The sequence below is a fragment of the Chanodichthys erythropterus genome, chromosome 1 (genome assembly GCF_024489055.1).
Source record: "Chanodichthys erythropterus isolate Z2021 chromosome 1, ASM2448905v1, whole genome shotgun sequence".
Lineage (NCBI taxonomy): Eukaryota > Metazoa > Chordata > Actinopteri > Cypriniformes > Xenocyprididae > Chanodichthys > Chanodichthys erythropterus.
In genome coordinates this window covers 24,965,282-24,983,699 of record NC_090221.1, presented here as the reverse complement: position 1 = coordinate 24,983,699, position 18,418 = coordinate 24,965,282, and the positions used below count along the sequence as shown (strand labels likewise).

General features: G+C 42.4%; 1 protein-coding gene across 7 annotated transcripts in view; it reads left to right on the top strand.

The window, feature by feature from the left end:
- The window catches only part of si:zfos-2326c3.2 (mitogen-activated protein kinase kinase kinase kinase 4), a 106,701-nt gene that overhangs the window by 48,920 nt on the left and 39,363 nt on the right, over positions 1–18,418 (top strand). For 4 of the 7 annotated variants that reach the window (XR_010895574.1, XR_010895575.1, XM_067390793.1 and 1 more), the window contains exons 14-23: positions 454–519; positions 1,321–1,437; positions 1,568–1,714; positions 2,587–2,706; positions 3,620–3,681; positions 3,817–3,893; positions 4,006–4,079; positions 5,858–5,943; positions 8,107–8,197; positions 8,448–8,573. Coding sequence is in view for 4 of the 7 variants with exons in the window: in XM_067390793.1 (XP_067246894.1) it covers positions 454–519; positions 1,321–1,437; positions 1,568–1,714; positions 2,587–2,706; positions 3,620–3,681; positions 3,817–3,893; positions 4,006–4,079; positions 5,858–5,943; positions 8,107–8,197; positions 8,448–8,573 (966 nt within the window). In the remaining 3 variants the exon portion in view is untranslated. Of the gene's footprint in view, positions 1–453; positions 520–1,320; positions 1,438–1,567; positions 1,715–2,586; positions 2,707–3,619; positions 3,682–3,816; positions 3,894–4,005; positions 4,080–5,857; positions 5,944–7,938; positions 7,984–8,106; positions 8,198–8,447; positions 8,577–18,418 lie in introns of those variants that run through there. The other 3 variants (XM_067390800.1, XM_067390784.1, XR_010895576.1) reach the window with 2 other exon arrangements.

Here is an 18,418-nt window from a genome sequence, read left to right as displayed (position 1 = left end):
GTTTATTTATAGGCTATAGCTCATTTCCCACATGCCAGTAATTCAGTTTCGCTTTAAATTTATTTAGGCTTCCTGTTTATAATGAATGTTGTTTATAATGATTGCCATTATAATTAGTTTATTTTTCATTCTTATTTTGTATACCATTAAATTTGAGGGATTCTAAAGGGGAACTAAAATACATGATTATAGTGTTTTAAATGTTTGTAAACATTTTACCAGTATTTTACTTTATTTCTAAATGTGATAATAAAATGTGACATATACAGACATTATCTGTATGTTTATATATATATGTGTCTCAACAATGCAATTTTGACCTGGTGCAACTTATTTTCCAGAAAATAACATTTGTTCTTAAGTGCCACTGTCATAAATTTTCACCTCAAAACTCACCGCTGCTTTTCTGGTGTAATGTGCTGCTGTTTGTCTTTTATTCTCATTGGATTTTAGCCCAAAGACGGTGAACATCACAAGACTGAAGTTGAATCAGCATCTCTAAGTCTTTTTGCTGAGCAGGTAAATTAATTCTTTAATACTGAACAGTTTAACAACAACTGCCTGCCTGCTTGAATTTTTTCTCAGATAAAGGCATTCTGCCAAATATAATGTCATTCTGACACCTAATATAAAGTTGGACCAATTTTTCTTTACTTGATATGAAAGTGGCATCTAAAATGATTAATTAATAAAAGTTTTTCAATTATCTCATCAGCTTTAAAACTACTGATATTTATACAATTTGTTTATAGGAAAGGTTTTAAACATAAAATTAATCCATAGTATTTTATTTTACATTTCTTATTATTAAAACACCATTTTACATAATTTTCTTAGTCTGTTCATTTGTGCGGATGGTTGTGCCACCTGTCATTTTGTGGGTTTAAGATACCAAAACATGAAGTAATATTTATTGTTTGAATTTCCTGAAAATACTAAATAGGTTTTATAAAATATAGAAAGTGATACATGTTATGATTTTTTTTTTTTTATTTAAAAGCAAATAATGCACTTGCACACACACACACACACACGCACATACATATATATATATATATATATATATATATATATATATGTATGTATGTATATATACAGTAAGCTGTTACTTTGACTGTTTTTCTCACATAATACATTTCATTTGAAATCTGTATTTCATGCCTGTTTAGTTTGTGATATTTCTTCTTATTTAATGAGCAGCTGCACTTTTTTGGGGGGTCCTGATCACTCTGCGGGGGGTTTGTTTTATGAAACCGACTGTACATTATCCCTGTCTTAGTGATGTGTTAATGCATGTCTGTTTGTCGGCCACACCATCAGTCTCAGGGCAGAAAACCCCAACGCACGCTTCCCAGAGATCAGTCACAGCTGCTGTTGCTGCAGCACGACCACGGACACCAGCAGAAGAGCACTAGAGCCATCTCACCACACGATGGGGTAAAAACACACACACTGTAATGGGATTTCTGTCAACACAAGTCTACATTGATTTATAACATAATGCATTATGAATTTGATTGTCCTGTTTGGATGGCCTCTATAATATTGTGAAAATCGTAACATTCAGCTGGCAGGTAAACTGGAATCCCTGGACACCCATCTTGTCAATCTGAATAATATAGCTATCAGGATTCCTCATGTTCAGTCACGTCTGGGATCAGGAAGCAACTCCAGTCCTTGTACTCCAGCGCTCCAGAGAGCCACCAAACAGCCGGTACGACATCACAAACATGACAACTGTCCCTGAATCTACTCCTAAACAATCAAATTATCAAAGATGTCAGTTATCTTTTGCAATAAAGACCTTGATTTTCTATAACAACATGCTGTAGCTTTCAGGACCCATAATTTCCTCCACAAGAAGTACTGTATGATGAATATAATTAATCCTCAGCAGTAAAATATGAAGTCTGTCAAAGCTCATGCTGCTCTGCATATCCGTCTGAAGAATCACATCATTACAAACGAGAGGCTGCTAAAATGTATTCCTGATCCATTTCAGTCTGAGTTTGAGTAGCACATTTTATCATAGTGTGTTTTATGAATCTGTAAGTGTAATGCAGACTGTTATTAAAGGAAAGGGCATTGAAGGATAGGGCAGTGAAAAATACCTAGCTTTGTGAGAACAGCTTAGTGCTGTTACTCATTTCACAAGTTAGTTAGATGTTGGAGATTGTTTATATAGAAGTCCACTTCGAGTCCAGATTCCAGTGGCAAGTTGTCTCTCATGGCAAATGCAGTTTTAGTTGTTCTGTTTTCAGTGAAAAAAAACCTTAATTAACATTATAGGTGGACATCAGGGAGAAAATAGAATGATAAAAATGTATGATATTAGATGTTATAGTTTATTTCTGTTTTTCTCTATTTGATTTCAAGTTGTAGCATGGAACATTATTTGCACGTACATACAAAATGTATGAACAATTTACAAAGGCCAAATTCACTGACTCAAGCTATGATGACACAAACCAAAAAAATTCATTAATTAATAATTGTTCAGTGTAATGACAAGGATGTAGAATACAGCATTGCAAACTGAAAAACAGTTAAAGTAGTGAAAGACACTGTAATATGTGTTGATTTCAGAACATGAACATGTGCCCCAGTCGAGAGATTCATCACAGCAGCTCTATGTCTGATGTCACTGCTCCTCTCTCACCAACACAAGATGAAGTCTTCTTCAACCCTGATGATCAGCCACCAAAGGTTTGTCCTTGAGACAGCATTTCAGTTGTCAGCACAGCATGGGTTGTCTCAGCTATATCTCCACAGTGTGAATAAATATCATGACATTTTTCAACAGCTGAAATTTAAACCTAAGATACTATATCATACTATACTTTTCATTATAGTAATCATTCAAATTTATAAAATTTTAGCTGAGTCAGAAAGTTTGTATAGGTGGCAACTGCTAAAATTGTGGTCAAATCAGCTTCCTCTTCCAAAGGGAGGTGCCTTCCTTCCTCTAATGTGACAGATCCATTCAAAATACAGTGCAGTGGATGACCTTTGTAAGACAAAATCATTTTTAATTTTGCCCTTGTTTTCTTTTTCACAGTGACCTGAAGTGAATCGGGATTAAGTCCAATAACCAAACCAGCCTTTCTAATTAAAATTTATTAGAAAGGCTGGTTTGGTTATTGGACTTAATTCTAATTCACTTGAGGGCACTGTGGAAAAGAGAACAAGGGCAAAAATAAAAATGATTCCATCTTACAAGGGTCATCCTCTACACTGTATTTTTAGTGGACTTAAAAGTTAATTTATTGGAAGATTAGTGATGCCTCAGTGTTCTACAGAGCAATTTAGAAGGTCTTTTATTCCTACTGCAGTTAGGTTTTTCAATGAAGTTGTGTTATTCTTTTCATGTATTGACTGTTTTTTTAATGTTTAATTGTAATGTTTAATTGTAATTAATGTCTATTTCTGTTGTTTGTAGTGTGAAATGGTGGCAAATGAGTTTCCTTTTACAGGGATTAATAACGTTTTCTAGCTAAAGCAGAAATATGGTTAACACAAAAAATAAAAATACCACAGAAAAGGCTTAAAATGTAGGTCAAAGGCATTGCACCTAGAACAAGAATGAAGAAATGTTTATTTTTGCAAATATTGTCTCAAGATTCCAGAACGAACAACATCAAAATTCAAAGATGTCACAAGCCATCACAGATATGGATCCAGGTAAGTTGTGTCCTTGTAGGACACAAGAAACCTTTTCAAACCAACATTAATTAGGCTCATATTTAGTCATTTGAAGCCCCTCATTATCCTCAGACAAGAAACTGTGGCTGTTTTTGTTTCTTGACTTTCTATCAGTGGAGATCATCAGTCTTCTTTGGACAGCAGTGTTAAAATGTCCTACTCTAACAGCTCAACGAGCAGCTCACATTCAGGTGTGTTTTTCTCTAGCTGTAACGTATTGAAACCTATATTAGAACAGAATAAGGTCAGTTATTCAAGCACATGTCTTTGTACACTATCATATAGACTTTCTTGATCTTGCAGGTTACTGTATGCCGGACATTCCAGCTCATCAAAACAGAAACTCTCAAAGTCCAGGAACATCACCACCAAACCAGGTGTGAATCTGTATTTCATATTTGATAATGTTGCAGCACTTAAGCCTTAAGCCTTGCAAAGCTTTTTACATCGCTGATTTCAACTTTTTATGTGGAGACTGTTTAAAGTATTTATTTCCCCAACCAAATATAGAATATTAAAATCAGTATCACCCATTTACACCAAGATCAATAACTATAATGGCAACTAAGCTTGCGCTGCAGTTTTGGTGTCTGCCGCTTTGAATGCTCGAGCTCTTTAAAGCAGGATGGATTCTGATTGGCTGTCAATGTTTTTGTTCTTCTGCTGGGGGAAATAAAGTGATTCCAATGAGGTAACACTTTACAATACGGGTGCACTAATATGCATTAATTCATGCTTAACTAATGCACAGATAATCATGTTTTAATGTATAACTCATGAAGAATTAAACCATTAATTAATGAATACTGCATCAGCAACTAATAAAGAGTCTATATGATTAATAGATTAAGTAATATATTAATTGCTATTAATTAAATGTGTCATGATTAATTAATTCCTTAATAACATATTTTATTAACCAAAAGTCTAAATATGTTAACTACCTCAATGGGTTGAAGCCATGTACTTCAACTTCCAGTTGTCTGCTTTAATTAATCATTAACTAATGATTTGAAATATATCATTATGTTATGACTTTACTTGTTGAGGCACATGACTATTAACTAAGTAATATGTAATTAATGGGATTTGACAGTTGCACACGTAGTGAGTGTAATGTCAGAGAATGTGTTTGAAGGATGGGTAAGTTGGGCTGCACACAAATATCAGCACACCAGAATCTGAACTACAGATTGATGTTGCACTGTGTTTAAACTGGATGCGACCATTATCGAGTCATGCCGCAACAGCTGTTTACACTGGACATGACAGACCATTGCAAGTCCATTTGTCCTTCATAACAGAAGTGACACTTTGATGTGTTGTGTTGCGTCATGCTGCATCCAATGTAGAATCACTATCAATGATTAAAATGGGTTCTATTCTCTTTGTCCAGACTTGACACAGTGTTATGAAATAGCAGTGCATGAAGCTGCATGTTCTGCCTTTGAATCCTTGACCTCAAGCTTAAAGGATTAGTTCACTTTCAAATGAAAATTTCCTGATAATTTGCTCACCCCCATGTCATCCAAGATGTCAATGTCCATATTCCTGTGCCATGAACAACAAGGTTCTGGATGTGGCACTTTATCTGGTACAGTGGTGTCCCAGTTGTCCATGATTGGAAATTGAAATCCATGGCTTGGTGTAGATGTCAAAACCATAATGACATATTACTTAACAATTAGTTAATAGTAATGTGCCTCAACAAGTAAAGTCATAACATAATGCAAAATATTTGCAAATCATTAGTTAATGATTAATTAAAGCAGACAACTGATAGTTGAAGTACATGGCTTCAACCTATTGTGGTAATTAACACATTAACTTACACTATTAATTAATAAAATATGTTATTAAGGAATTAATACATTCAGACACATGTAATTAATAACAATTCATATATTACTTAATCTATTAATCATATAGAAACTTAGTTGCTGATGCAGTAATCATTATTTAATGGTTTAGTTCTTCATGAGTCATACATTAAAACATGATTATCTGTGCATTAGATAAGCATGAATTAATGCATATTAGTGCACCCGTATTGTAAAGTGTTACCACTATATCCTTATCATTATAGTTATTGTCCTTGGTGTGAACGTGCCTTAAGATTGTTTGTTTTTCATATCAAACTGTTTTCATCTTTAAGGGTTTGGGAATGAAGTCGCACTTCAGCCCATTAATGAAACTTGCAGAATATTCTTCCTCCAGTGATGAAGATGATGAGAAGACTAGGTAATCTCACCTTGACGGTTTGCTCTTCTCTGAAATTTGACCAAATTAAAAACAATAGTACAGATAGTCAAAGATTACAAGACATTCATGAAGTGACTGACAAAGTGATTTTGAGGTTATACTTTATATAATATACTTCTTTGTTTTGTTTTTTTTTTGCACTTTTTAAGGTCATGCTAAGTTTATCAGCCATGCAATGCCTTAAAGCAGTGGTTCCCAAACTTTTTAGCTTGGAGTACCCCCTGAAGGGATTACCATCCTTCTGCGTACCCCCTCTCTTCCACTTCGACTGCAGTCACACCTTTACCATTAAGGGACAATATTTGCCCCCTAAATTGATTTTCCAGTGCATTTTTTTTAGCTTTATGAATAACTTTATAAAATAAATAATGTTTTAAATAAAAAATGTCCAATAGAGAAATATGCAATGATGGTAAAACTAAGTAAAACTTTTAAATATTAAACCAAAACCGCCAGTAGGTGGCATCAAGTCACTATTTTTATGATTGAGTCATCGAGTCATTCATTCAGTAACGAAGCAAGTGGCTGTGAATGAATCATTGACTTTCACGATTCGTTCAAAGCCGCAGAATTGTTCGCGAAACACAGACGTGTGTTGTAGTTCTGCTGTGGTTTTCGTTAGAACTATTATTTCACTGCAAAATAGAGTAAATACTGACAGTAGGCTACTGTGTTTAAAATACGTTTTATTTTTTGACCTGTTGTATAATAATGCCACGTTTGCAGTCATGTGGATATTTGGGAACATTCTTGCTCGTTATCATCATTAAATATAACTCACACAAGGTATGTTTTTGTATCGAAGAAAGTTTGAGTCTTAAATCGTAATTAATCCATTATCTGTGTCTATATTTGTTCTTCATGCGAGTATAAGTGCTAAATCTCTACTTTTAAGGTGCATTGTCGAGAACGACAGTAGCCTAATGTAGCGTGATCTGCAGCAGAATCTGCATGCAATCTATCATTTGCATGCTGCTTGTTTTACAGTCTATGGTGGATACAGTAATTTTTGACTGCAAATGATGAGGTAATTTGATTAAATGTACTGGATTTACGACATTTTGTAAGTTAGAAATACATGCTCGATTTTAATATTATTTTAAGGTAGAATTAAATGAACTACTCAGCATTTTGTTCGCGTACCCGCTTTTGTCACCTCACGTACCCCCAGGGGTACGCGTACTCCAGTTTGGGAACCACTGCCTTAAAGGGATGAAAATTCTGTCATCATGTTGTTCCAAACCTGTATGACTTCTTCTTACTTCTGTGGAACATGCAAAAACATCTGTTTTTGTCCATACAAAGAAAGTCAATGGGCTTCAATGTTGCTGGGTTACCAGCGTTCCTAAAAATGTTCTTTTGTGCTCCACAGAAAAGAGAATACAGTTTTTGGAATAACATGAGTAAATGATGACAGAATTGTGTTTTGGTGAACTGTCCCTTTCAACAGTGATTGCAACCAATTTAAACTCCATACCAAAATAATCCTGATATGATTTAAATCGATGTGAAAGGAGACATATGGTTAGCGCTGGGATGGATAGGTCCCTATGTCAAAGGTTGTGAACACACGAATGTCACTGAATCAAGACAGTGAATACCTCACAATGCAGAGTTGAAGTGCCTGTGGCATTCACATTTCTGATATTCTGCCAATGTCCTACCAACGTCAAACCACATTAGCTTGTGTTGATCATTCTCTGTATGGAAAACAGCTAGTTCTCTAGCAGCCTGACAAAGACATTGCAGCTTTGCTCCAGAGTAGGTCTTCATGATATCACCAAACATATTTTGACAGACATGATAAACATGAAGACAAAAAAGAACATTTAGAACATATAAGAACATTATACTTAAGTATATTTGACTTACACTGACAGGTATACAGTGAAGTCCAAGTATATTTGACCTAACTATTTTAAGTATATGGTATTCTATATATAATTGTCTTGTTGTTGTTTACTCTTTTCATAGAGTCGGCTAATTAAATACTTTTTCATACATATTGGCTTCTTTGAGGTAGTATTCCAGCGTTTTACATACTATTTTAAAACTAACTTCATAAAAACGTTATAAAATGTTAATGTAAAAAGTATGGGTGGAACTGAACTTGAAATGAAAATTGATCTGTGTTTTTTCTAGGTCACCGTTGAGCAATGGAAGGCCCTTGTTATCCAGAGGGCAGTTTAATGATATCATTCTTCAGCCTCATCTCAATGTGAAACCGCAGCAGGTAAAGTCACTTTCAGTGTGTTGATTTAGAGAACAGGCTAAAACAGCTGACAAACATACCAGTATTTATTGAAAATTTTATTTATTTATGCCTTTGATTTTATTGTGATACTGCAGCTCATTTTCACCAGTGGAGACTGATTGTATTTGTTGTAATTATTCAATCCATCAGTGTTTCTGAGATACTGTCACCTTTTTCAAAGCGTGATTTCATGTCCTAAAAAAACAAACAGATGTTCATGTTTCTCCAGCAGAGTGCAGCAAAGCCAAGGCCTTCTGGATCCCAATCCAATGACAGCTACCACCTGCCGGACCTCCTGCATAAGAGCCCCACACATGAGCTCACCTGCCACCAAGACACCACGCAGAGCTTTGATGTAGGTCTTCATCTTGATATCTTCTGGCTTTTTTCAGACCCCTGATAGCAGCAGTTTAACATCATTTGAGAGTTTTGGTTTTGATAGATGTTTGCTGTACATGCATACTGTGATAATGGACACACACAATACTCATGTTCCCGATGTAAGCAGTTAGAGCTTTAGTAACATTCAGAAAAGTGAAAGAGAACACACATAAGCTTAAAGTTTTACAAATCATATGTTATCAATAGAGGTTCACTTCAGAGATTTAGTACAATTGTGTTCATACCAGCAAACCGCATTCACATCATCCAAATGAACCGAACTCTGACGTCAGTCGAACCTGGGTACGCACCAAAAGTGCTAGCCTGAAAGCACCCTAAGAGTTTGAGAAGGAGATGACACTTTATCAGTTGTACATTTTACACAGATGTGAGACTGTTTTAAGCCAGTCATCATTTCGATGTAAGCTAATAAAGAAGCTAATTCATTGAGGCCCCTCTAATTTAAAGCCATTTTAAACAGCTTTCACACATTAACAGAAATATTTTAGGTAAGTTAGCCTGGGGGTGGAGATATGAGCAAAATCTTATATCATGATATGAGTAATTTTATTTCATGATAACGATATATATCACAATGTAGTTATTTTTGCATTAAAAGGTTTTTATGGAAAAAAAATAATTTTTGTCACCAATTTCAATATTCCCAAAAAAACGACCAACCTAAATAAATAAAAAAAAAAAAAATCTCAAGCTTACTGAAGATGAGTAAAAAAAATAATAACAAGGAAATGAATTACAAGCAGTTGGACAAAACTACAATAGAACAAAGAAAGAAACAAGATGAAACAAATGAAATAGAACTACCTGAAAAATGCAAGCACTAAATAAAAAAAAAATAGGCTACATAAATTGTATAAAGTAATTAAATGTACAAAAAAAAAAAAAACACGGCTTTTTCTTCTATTAAATATAAATGTATTCTTATGAATGCGTGACATGAATGCAAATTCCCATGATAAACCTCTGGGATTTTGGAGCACCAACTTGTAACAGTAGGTCAACCTAACAACGTGTTCTTTAATTGATTCCCTGTCTTATTCTGCCCTCTAGTGGCTAATTTCGAAAGAGAAAATGCTCTTATCATCACTTAGTGTAAATAGAATGTATAACTATTGTCACATAGTTTAAATAACATCTACAGCTATATACCCAATAAATGCTTTTAATATTATTAAACACTTGTCAGGCAGGTTATTTCCACTTTCCACTTTATTTTCATTTTTCGAAAACACAGCGATCGCAGTAAAAGCTGGAATGTGAGCCGACACGTTACTGTTGCGCCACTGAAGACGTTGAATTGTGTGCGTCTTTTATTAAACTTGATATACAATAACGAGATCTGTCGTAATAATGACTTATGTCGAAATAATGACTTGATATCGAGATATAATATCGAAATAACGAGAGACGGGGTTTTTTTTCCTTCCCCACCATAAATTTTCTCTTTTTTTCTCCACCATGGGGTGGTGATACAGGTGAGACCTGAACAGCACACGTTGCTGTCTGTGTTTAAACTAACATTTAAGCCTTGCTGATTTAAACCTTCAATAACAAGACGCGAAAGAGAACTCGCACGCGCTGTGAGAAGATTTGTGTGCGCTCATCCGAAGCACGCACCCGCTTATTTCAGTCAGCACGCAAATACTGAGTTCTCTTTCAAGTCTTGCGCTTCAGCGGACAAATTCATACAAAAATTATGTCAACATGCCCGTCCTAGCGAGTATCCTAGCAAACATAGTCGGTTATGTCTTAAGTGAACGTATATTAGTCGAGAAAGACAGTGCATGTGTAGGCTAAGAGTACTGGATCGTGCATGTCTTATAGGGAAAAAAAACTGCTGCCTGTTTTTAATGTTAAATCAAACAACAAATAACAAAGAAATCACTCATTGCTCTTGACTGAATAGTTTTTGTAACTTCAATAATGATTAATCTTTATTTATTTTATACAGTAAAGATAATATGCAGTGATATTTTATATTTGATTACTTTATCCATTTTCTGTAGCCTACATAAAAACGACTGTTAGATACCTGAAAAACCTGAAAAGCACTGTTCCTGGATCCTGGATCTGTTTTTTCGCTCTTCTTTATTCTTTTTCATGTATTATAGAAGTATTGGATCGGGACTCGGTATCGTACTCGGTTACCAACGTAACATCGGTTCCCTGAGATACGGAACGAGTACTGCGTATGGGGAAAGGTCTCCCTTTTTCCCCGCTGCTGAAGCCTTTTTCAATAACGCAGTGTAACTGCACCGTCATTGGTTCACTCATAGACAAGTTGTTGAACCAATGGCGGCGCGGCTTAGCCGCGCGGCCTATGGCGACAAAGCGCGTGAATGTTCCCGTCGAAATGGGCGGGGTTAAGGGCTATATAAGCGAGCGTTTCGCCATAGGACTTCAGTGTTTTCTCCTTCAGCGACGACCTCTACTTCTCTTCGCTGATCTCCGCCTGAAGCCGAAGAAGCTCGCCGCCTTCCTGCTCTCGCCGCCGTCTGAAGAGGCTCCCGCAGCGGACTCGCCTGGACTCGCCGCTCGCCGCTCGCCGCTCTAAAAGAGCTACCCAATTGCCGTTTTCACGGCAGCGGCGTCTTACGATGCCCCGCCACTCATGTGGTACGTGCAGGGCCCCCCTGTACGACGACGATGGACACAGCGAGTGTGTCGCCTGCCTGGGCAAGCCCCATGCGGACGGCGCGCTCGCTGGAGACTCATGCCCGCACTGCGAGTGCATGAGTCTCGCTTCCCTGCGCTCGCGGGATGCTTCTTCACGGAGCACGATCTCGCCGCTCGCGCCCTCCCGTCTCCTTCCTCCCGCGAGCCGGCTAGGAAGAGACAGCGGGGTAGAGCGACTCAGCGCCCAGAATTGAGCGAGCTCACGCCGGCCCAGCCCCCGCGTGCCTCGCCCTCTCCTCCTAGGGAACTATCTCCCGTTCTGTTCTCCCGCCCTGAGCAGCGTCCCTCCGCGGAAGCAAGTGACCTCGTCTCATTCGGGGGAACGGACGACGAACAAGATGACTCCATGTCGCTTGCGGCTTCCGAAGGGGAAGGATGGGCTGGCGAGCCGGAAGACCCCGCTCCACCACCTCCCTTGGAACCCATTGAGCATGGCCAGAGCATGGATGCCGAGCTCTTCCGCATCCTGTCTCGAGCCGTAGAGGAACTGGACCTCGAGTGGGCCCCTCCAGAGGAGCCGTCTCGCAGCCGCCTGGACGAATGGTTCCTGCCAGGCCGCCGCCAAGCACCTCGCCAGCGTTCAGCGCCCTTCTTTCCTGAGGTCCACGAAGAGCTGACGAAGTCGTGGCGCGCTCCTTACTCCGCCCGCCTCCACACTACGCACCGCTCCGCCCTCACCGCCGTCGACGGCGCCGAGCAGAAGGGATACGAGCATCTGCCACCCCTAGACGAAGCGTTGGCTGCTCACCTCTGTCCTCCCGCGGCTGTGGGTTGGAAAACGAAGAGGGCCCTTCCTTCCAAGCCCTGTCGCACCACTTCTACACTGGCTGGACGGGCTTACACCTCGGCGGGCCAGGCTGCCTCCGCGCTCCATACCATGGCCATATTTCAGGTCTTCCAGGCCAAACTCCTCCGCTCATTGGACGAGTCTGGAATCGACGCGCCGGCTTTCAAGGATCTACGCAGCGCCACTGATCTTGCCCTGCGAGCCACGAAAGCTACGGCCCAGGCCATTGGTTGTTCCATGGCCAGCCTGGTCGTGTTGGAGCGCCACCTGTGGCTCAACCTTACGGAGATCAAGGATCTAGACAAGACGGCCTTCTTAGACGCCCCGGTCTCTCCTTCTGGTCTCTTCGGGCCTGCAGTGGAAGGCTTCACTGAGCGCTTTACTGCCGCGCAGAAATCGTCTCAGGCTATGAGGCATTTCTTGCCAAAGCGCTCCAGCTCCGCTTCTGCATCTAGCCGCCCCAGGACTGCGCCGGCTCAGCAGAACAAGCCAGCCCCACCTGCAACACAGGCAGCGCCACCCCAGGAGCATCGCCAGCGCTCGCGCCCTGCGAAGCGCCCTCCCTTCCCGAGACGCCAGGGACCCCGGCCCAAGATTGTGCTGGACCCGGTGCCTCCGAAGTCGTCCTGATTCGTCAGGAAGGAAGAGGATGGGGGATCGTCCCGTTACGACCGGACCACCCCAAAAGCTCCCACGAGTAATTTCCCCTCCGCCTCGTTTATTTCCGGGCGTGGGAAACATGCTCCAAGTGACAGCTGGGCCCACACCTGTTGCGCCCACTCCAAACGCCGTTTTCACAGCGAACTATATTTTACCTCATCACAAAAAGAGCAAATTTCCTCTTCCACCCCTCTCGGTGTACGACCCCCTCAACGGCGGTCTGTCACCAAACATCATTCAACCCCTTGCCACTTGGGCCGAGGCCTGACAGGCCATCCCCGATGTGTCAGAATGGGTTATGGGGATCGTAAACCAGGGCTACTCGCTCCAGTTTGCACGACGGCCCCCTCGCTTCGCCGGGGTGCTTCAAACATCGGTCAATCCGGACGACGCTCATGTCCTCCGGGCCGAAGTTATGTCATTGCTGGAAAAGGGAGCTGTGGAAATAGTTCACCCATCAGAGAGCGAGACAGGCTTTTACAGCCGCTACTTTCTGGTCCCCAAAAAGGATGGCGGTCTCAGACCCATCCTAGACCTCAGACTTTTAAATCACTCCCTCATGAGACGGAAGTTCAAAATGCTGACGCTGAAGCAGATCCTCGCGCACATCTGCCCCGAAGACTGGTTCTGCTCGCTGGACCTGAAGGATGCGTATTTTCACATCCAGATAGCCCCCCGTCACAGACGATTCTTGAGATTCGCATACGAGGGGGTGGCGTACCAATATACGGTCCTGCCCTTCGGGCTGTCTCTGGCTCCTCGCACTTTCACCAAGTGCATGGACGCGGCTCTGTCCCCTCTGAGGCAGATGGGAATCCGGGTCCTGAATTATCTCGACGACTGGCTCATCTTAGCCCGTTCACGAGACGAGCTGGAACACCACAGATCCGTGCTCCTCAGCCATCTACAATGTCTGGGTCTCAGGGTCAACTTAGCCAAGAGCTCGCTATGCCCCACTCAACGAATCTCGTTTCTGGGAGCAGTTTTCGACTCGGTCCGTATGACGGCAGTAGTCTCGCCAGAGCGCGCCCTGGCAATTCAGCAGCTCACGGCATCTGTCACGAACAAAGCCTATCTCCCTCTGAGGTTTTTCCAGAGGCTGCTAGGGCTGATGGCTTCCGCCTCCCCGGTGCTGCAGCTCGGCCTTCTTCGGATGCGGCCTCTTCAGTACTGGTTGAAGTTCCGGGTTCCTCCCAGCGCCTGGCGGCATGGCCGCTTATGTCTCAAGGTCAATCAGGCCTGTCTTCTAGCCCTGAAACCTTGGATGGATCCAGTATGGTTCGAGCGCGGAGTCCCCTTACAGGCGGTCTCACGAAGGACGGTGCTCTCAACAGACGCCTCCAACTTGGGCTGGGGCGCTGTGTGCGAGGGCAGACCGGCCTTCGGCTCGTGGAGCCACGACGAAAGCCGTCTACACATCAACTGTCTAGAGATGCTAGCAGTGATGAAGGCCCTTCAGTTCTTTCAGGCTTACTTGACGGGACGTCATGTCCTAGTTCGGTCAGACAGTATGACTGTGGTGTCATACTTGTACCACCAAGGCGGTCTCTCGTCCAGCCGCTTATGCGCTCTGGCGAAACGTCTTCTGGAATGGGCTCTTCCGAGGCTTCAGTCGCTCAGAGCGACTCATGTTCCTGGCAGGAACAATCTGGGAGCAACATCCCCTCCGACGAGTGGATGCTCCACCCCCAAGTGGTCCTCAAGATCTGGGAGTTCTTCGGGAAGGCAGAGATAGACCTCTTCGCCTCAGAAGACAACTCTCATTGCCCAATATTTTTCTCGAAGGAAGTAGATGCTCTGGCCCACACATGGCCCAGCACGCTCTTTTACGCTTTCTCTCCGATCGCACTGATCCCCCAGGTCATCAGGCGCATCAGAGAAGACCAGCACAGAGTCCTTCTGGTGGCCCCGCTCTGGAGGAACCAGGTTTGGTCCTCAGAGCTATTCAGGCTCTCCCTGGGAGCCCCGTGGCCGATTCCCCTGAGACGGGACCTCCTCTCTCAGGCAAACAGAACAATCTGGCACCCACAGCCGGAGCTCTGGGCTCTGCACCTCTGGTCCCTCGATGGGAGCCGACTAGCCTCCCCGGGGACGTCCTAAATACCATTTCTCAGGCTAGAGCGCCGTCCACGAGACGCCTCTACGACCAGAAGTGGTCAGTCTTTGTTGATTGGTGTTCGGCACGCAACATAGACCCTGTGGAGAGTGACGTATCTTCCATACTGTCTTTCCTCCAAGAGCGCTTGGGAATGGGGCTCACCCCTTCCACGCTTAAGGTTTACGTAGCAGCCATTGCGGCGTTCCACGCTCCTATTGCTGGCCAATCAGTGGGGCGAAACGGGCTTGTGATCCGTTTTTTGAGGGGTGCTAGGCGATTGAATCCTCCCTGCCCTCTCACTGTTCCCCCCTGGGACATCTCGTTGGTCCTCAGGGCCTTAAAGGGAGCCCCATTTGAACCAATGGGTTCAGCCGACCTCAGGCCCCTAACGCTAAAAACCGCTCTGCTACTAGCACTAGCATCGGTTAAGCGTGTCGGCGATTTGCAGGCTCTCTCTGTGAACCCTGCATGCCTCGAATTTGGGCCTGGTGACTCTAAGGTCGTTCTGAAACCTAGGCATGGCTACGTTCCTAAGGTGCTCTCAACTCCATTTAGAGCTCAGGTCATTTCGCTCTCTGCTCTTCCTCCCTCGGCGGACGAACTGGAGCTGGAGCTACTCTGCCCAGTCAGGGCATTGAGAACCTACATAGAGCGATCGCGGTCCTTTAGGCAGTCGGATCAGCTCTTTGTTTGTTTTGGCGGCCGCACCAAAGGGTCTCCGGTCTCGAAACAGCGCATCTCCCGTTGGATAGTGGATGCTATTAACCTGTGCTACTCCTCACTGGGTACTAGCTGCCCCATAGGAGTCAGGGCCCACTCCACTAGAGGAATGGCTTCCTCGTGGGCTTGGTCCAACGGAGTTTCCATCCAAGACATCTGTGAGGCGGCCGGTTGGTCTTCGCCGTCCACCTTTGTCAGGTTCTATCATCTCGATGTCCCGACCTTACAAGCTCGGGTTCTCTCGGTGTGATTAGTGGCCTCCGACGAGTTCCACTTCACTCCATCCCAGGAAGTATCTTCCTTAAGTTTAACCATGTGTTCGGTTAGGCTTTGCCTTCTTGCTTGTCTTCTTGGCCCCCTCTTGGTTGGCCAAAATGCAAGCTATATCGTTCCCAGCCGTGGCACGGCGTGGTTGAATTCGTTCCCCATACGCAGTACGAGTGAAGTATCGAAAGGGAACGTACTCGGTTACTAACGTAACCTCGGTTCCCTGAGATACGGAACGAGTACTGCGTCACTTTCCGTGCCACGAGGCTGCGGCTCAGGGTCGTCGCTTCAGTCGATTGACACTGAAGTCCTATGGCGAAACGCCCGCTTATATAGCCCTTAACCCCGCCCATTTCGGCGGGAACATTCGCGCGCTTTGTCGCCATAGGCCGCGCAGCTATGCCGCGCCGCCATTGGTTCAACAACTTGTCTATGAGTGAACCAATGACGGTGCAGTTACACTGCGTTATTGAAAAAGGCTTCAGCAGCGGGGAAAAAGGGAGACCTTTCCCCATACGCAGTACTCGTTCCGTATCTCAGGGAACCGAGGTTACATTAGTAACCGAGTACGATACCGAGTCCCGATCCAATACTTCTATAATACATGAAAAAGAATAAAGAAGAGCGAAAAAACAGATCCAGGATCCAGGAACAGTGCTTTTCAGGTTTTTCAGGTATCTAACAGTCGTTTTTATGTAGGCTACAGAAAATGGATAAAGTAATCAAATATAAAATATCACTGCATATTATCTTTACTGTATAAAATAAATAAAGATTAATCATTATTGAAGTTACAAAAACTATTCAGTCAAGAGCAATGAGTGATTTCTTTGTTATTTGTTGTTTGATTTAACATTAAAAACAGGCAGCAGTTTTTTTTCCCTATAAGACATGCACGATCCAGTACTCTTAGCCTACACATGCACTGTCTTTCTCGACTAATATACGTTCACTTAAGACATAACCGACTATGTTTGCTAGGATACTCGCTAGGACGGGCATGTTGACATAATTTTTGTATGAATTTGTCCGCTGAAGCGCAAGACTTGAAAGAGAACTCAGTATTTGCGCGCTGACTGAAATAAGCGGGTGCGTGCTTCGGATGAGCGCACACAAATCTTCTCACAGCGCGTGCGAGTTCTCTTTCGCGTCTTGTTATTGAAGTTTTAAATCAGCAAGGCTTAAATGTTAGTTTAAACACAGACAGCAACGTGTGCTGTTCAGGTCTCACCTGTATCAACACCCGGGTGATGACGGTGTTAATGACTGGACATTAGAGCAGACGGCACTCGCAGTTAACAATTTACAAAGAGTGACTGTTTTGTCCACGCTTTCTGATTATCGTTGTTGTAACGTTTTGCGCATTTATTGACTGAAACATACATTATCTGATCTCTGTCTGTCTGTTTTCCACGTTGCTATTTTAAACAAACCCTATTAACCAATAGATGCGTCATCATTCGAGATGGACCGCGATGCAAGTGCGTAACGAACCGTAAGTGGAGAACCGTACGGTTAGATTTTTTACTGAGGACCGTTGCACCCCTAATACATATATCCGAGTCCTGATCTGGAGGTAACGTCCGATTCCGATCGAGTCTGAAACCATGTGATCGGATCTGGACATCCCTAGAAATAAATGTTTATATATCCAAAACACGTTGGCCACAATTATTGGCACCCTTTTATTCAATAGTTTTTGCAACCTCCTTTTGCCAAGAAAACAGTTCTGATTCGTCTTCTATAATGCCTGATGAGTTTGGAGAACACCTGACAAGAGTTCAGAGACCATTCCTTCATGCAGAATCTCTCCAGAACCTTCAGATTCCCAGCTTCATGTTGGTGCTTCTTCTCTTCAGATCACTTCACTCATTTGCTTTAGGGTTCAGGTCAGGGAACTGGGAAGACCATGGCAGAAGCTTCATTTTGTGCTCAGTGACACATTTTTGTGTTGGTTTTGATGTTTGTTTTGGATCATTGTCCTGATGGATCCAACAACGGCTCATTAGGATTTCTAGCAGAAGCGGTCAGGTTTTGATTTTTATTATCTGTTGATATTTGGTAGAATCCATGATACCATAAATCTGAACAAGATGTCCAGGACTTCCAGCAGAAAAATAGGCCCACAACATTAAAGATCCAGCAGTATATTTAACTGTAGACATGGGGTACTTTTCATCCATGTGTGCACCAAACCCATCTGGTGGGTTTGCTGCCAAAAAGTTTGGATGAAGTTTTTTAGTTTCATTTGACCATAGAAGCCGGTCCCATTTAAAGTTCCAATCATGTCTGACAACTTAATATACTGGAGATTGTTTCTGGATGAGAGCAGAGGATTTTTCTTGAAAACCTGAACAACTTGTGGGGATGTAGGTACTGTTTGATTTTTTTTTTATTATTGCTTTCTGAGACTCAAGACTTAACTAATCTCTGCAATTCTCCAACTGTGATGCTTGGAGAGTCTTTGGCCACTCAAACTCTCCTTCCCACCGCACATTAGGACGATTTAAACACATGTCCTCTTCCAGGCAGATTTGTAACCTCTTTAGTTAATTGGAACTTCTTAATTATTGCCCTGATAGTGGAAATG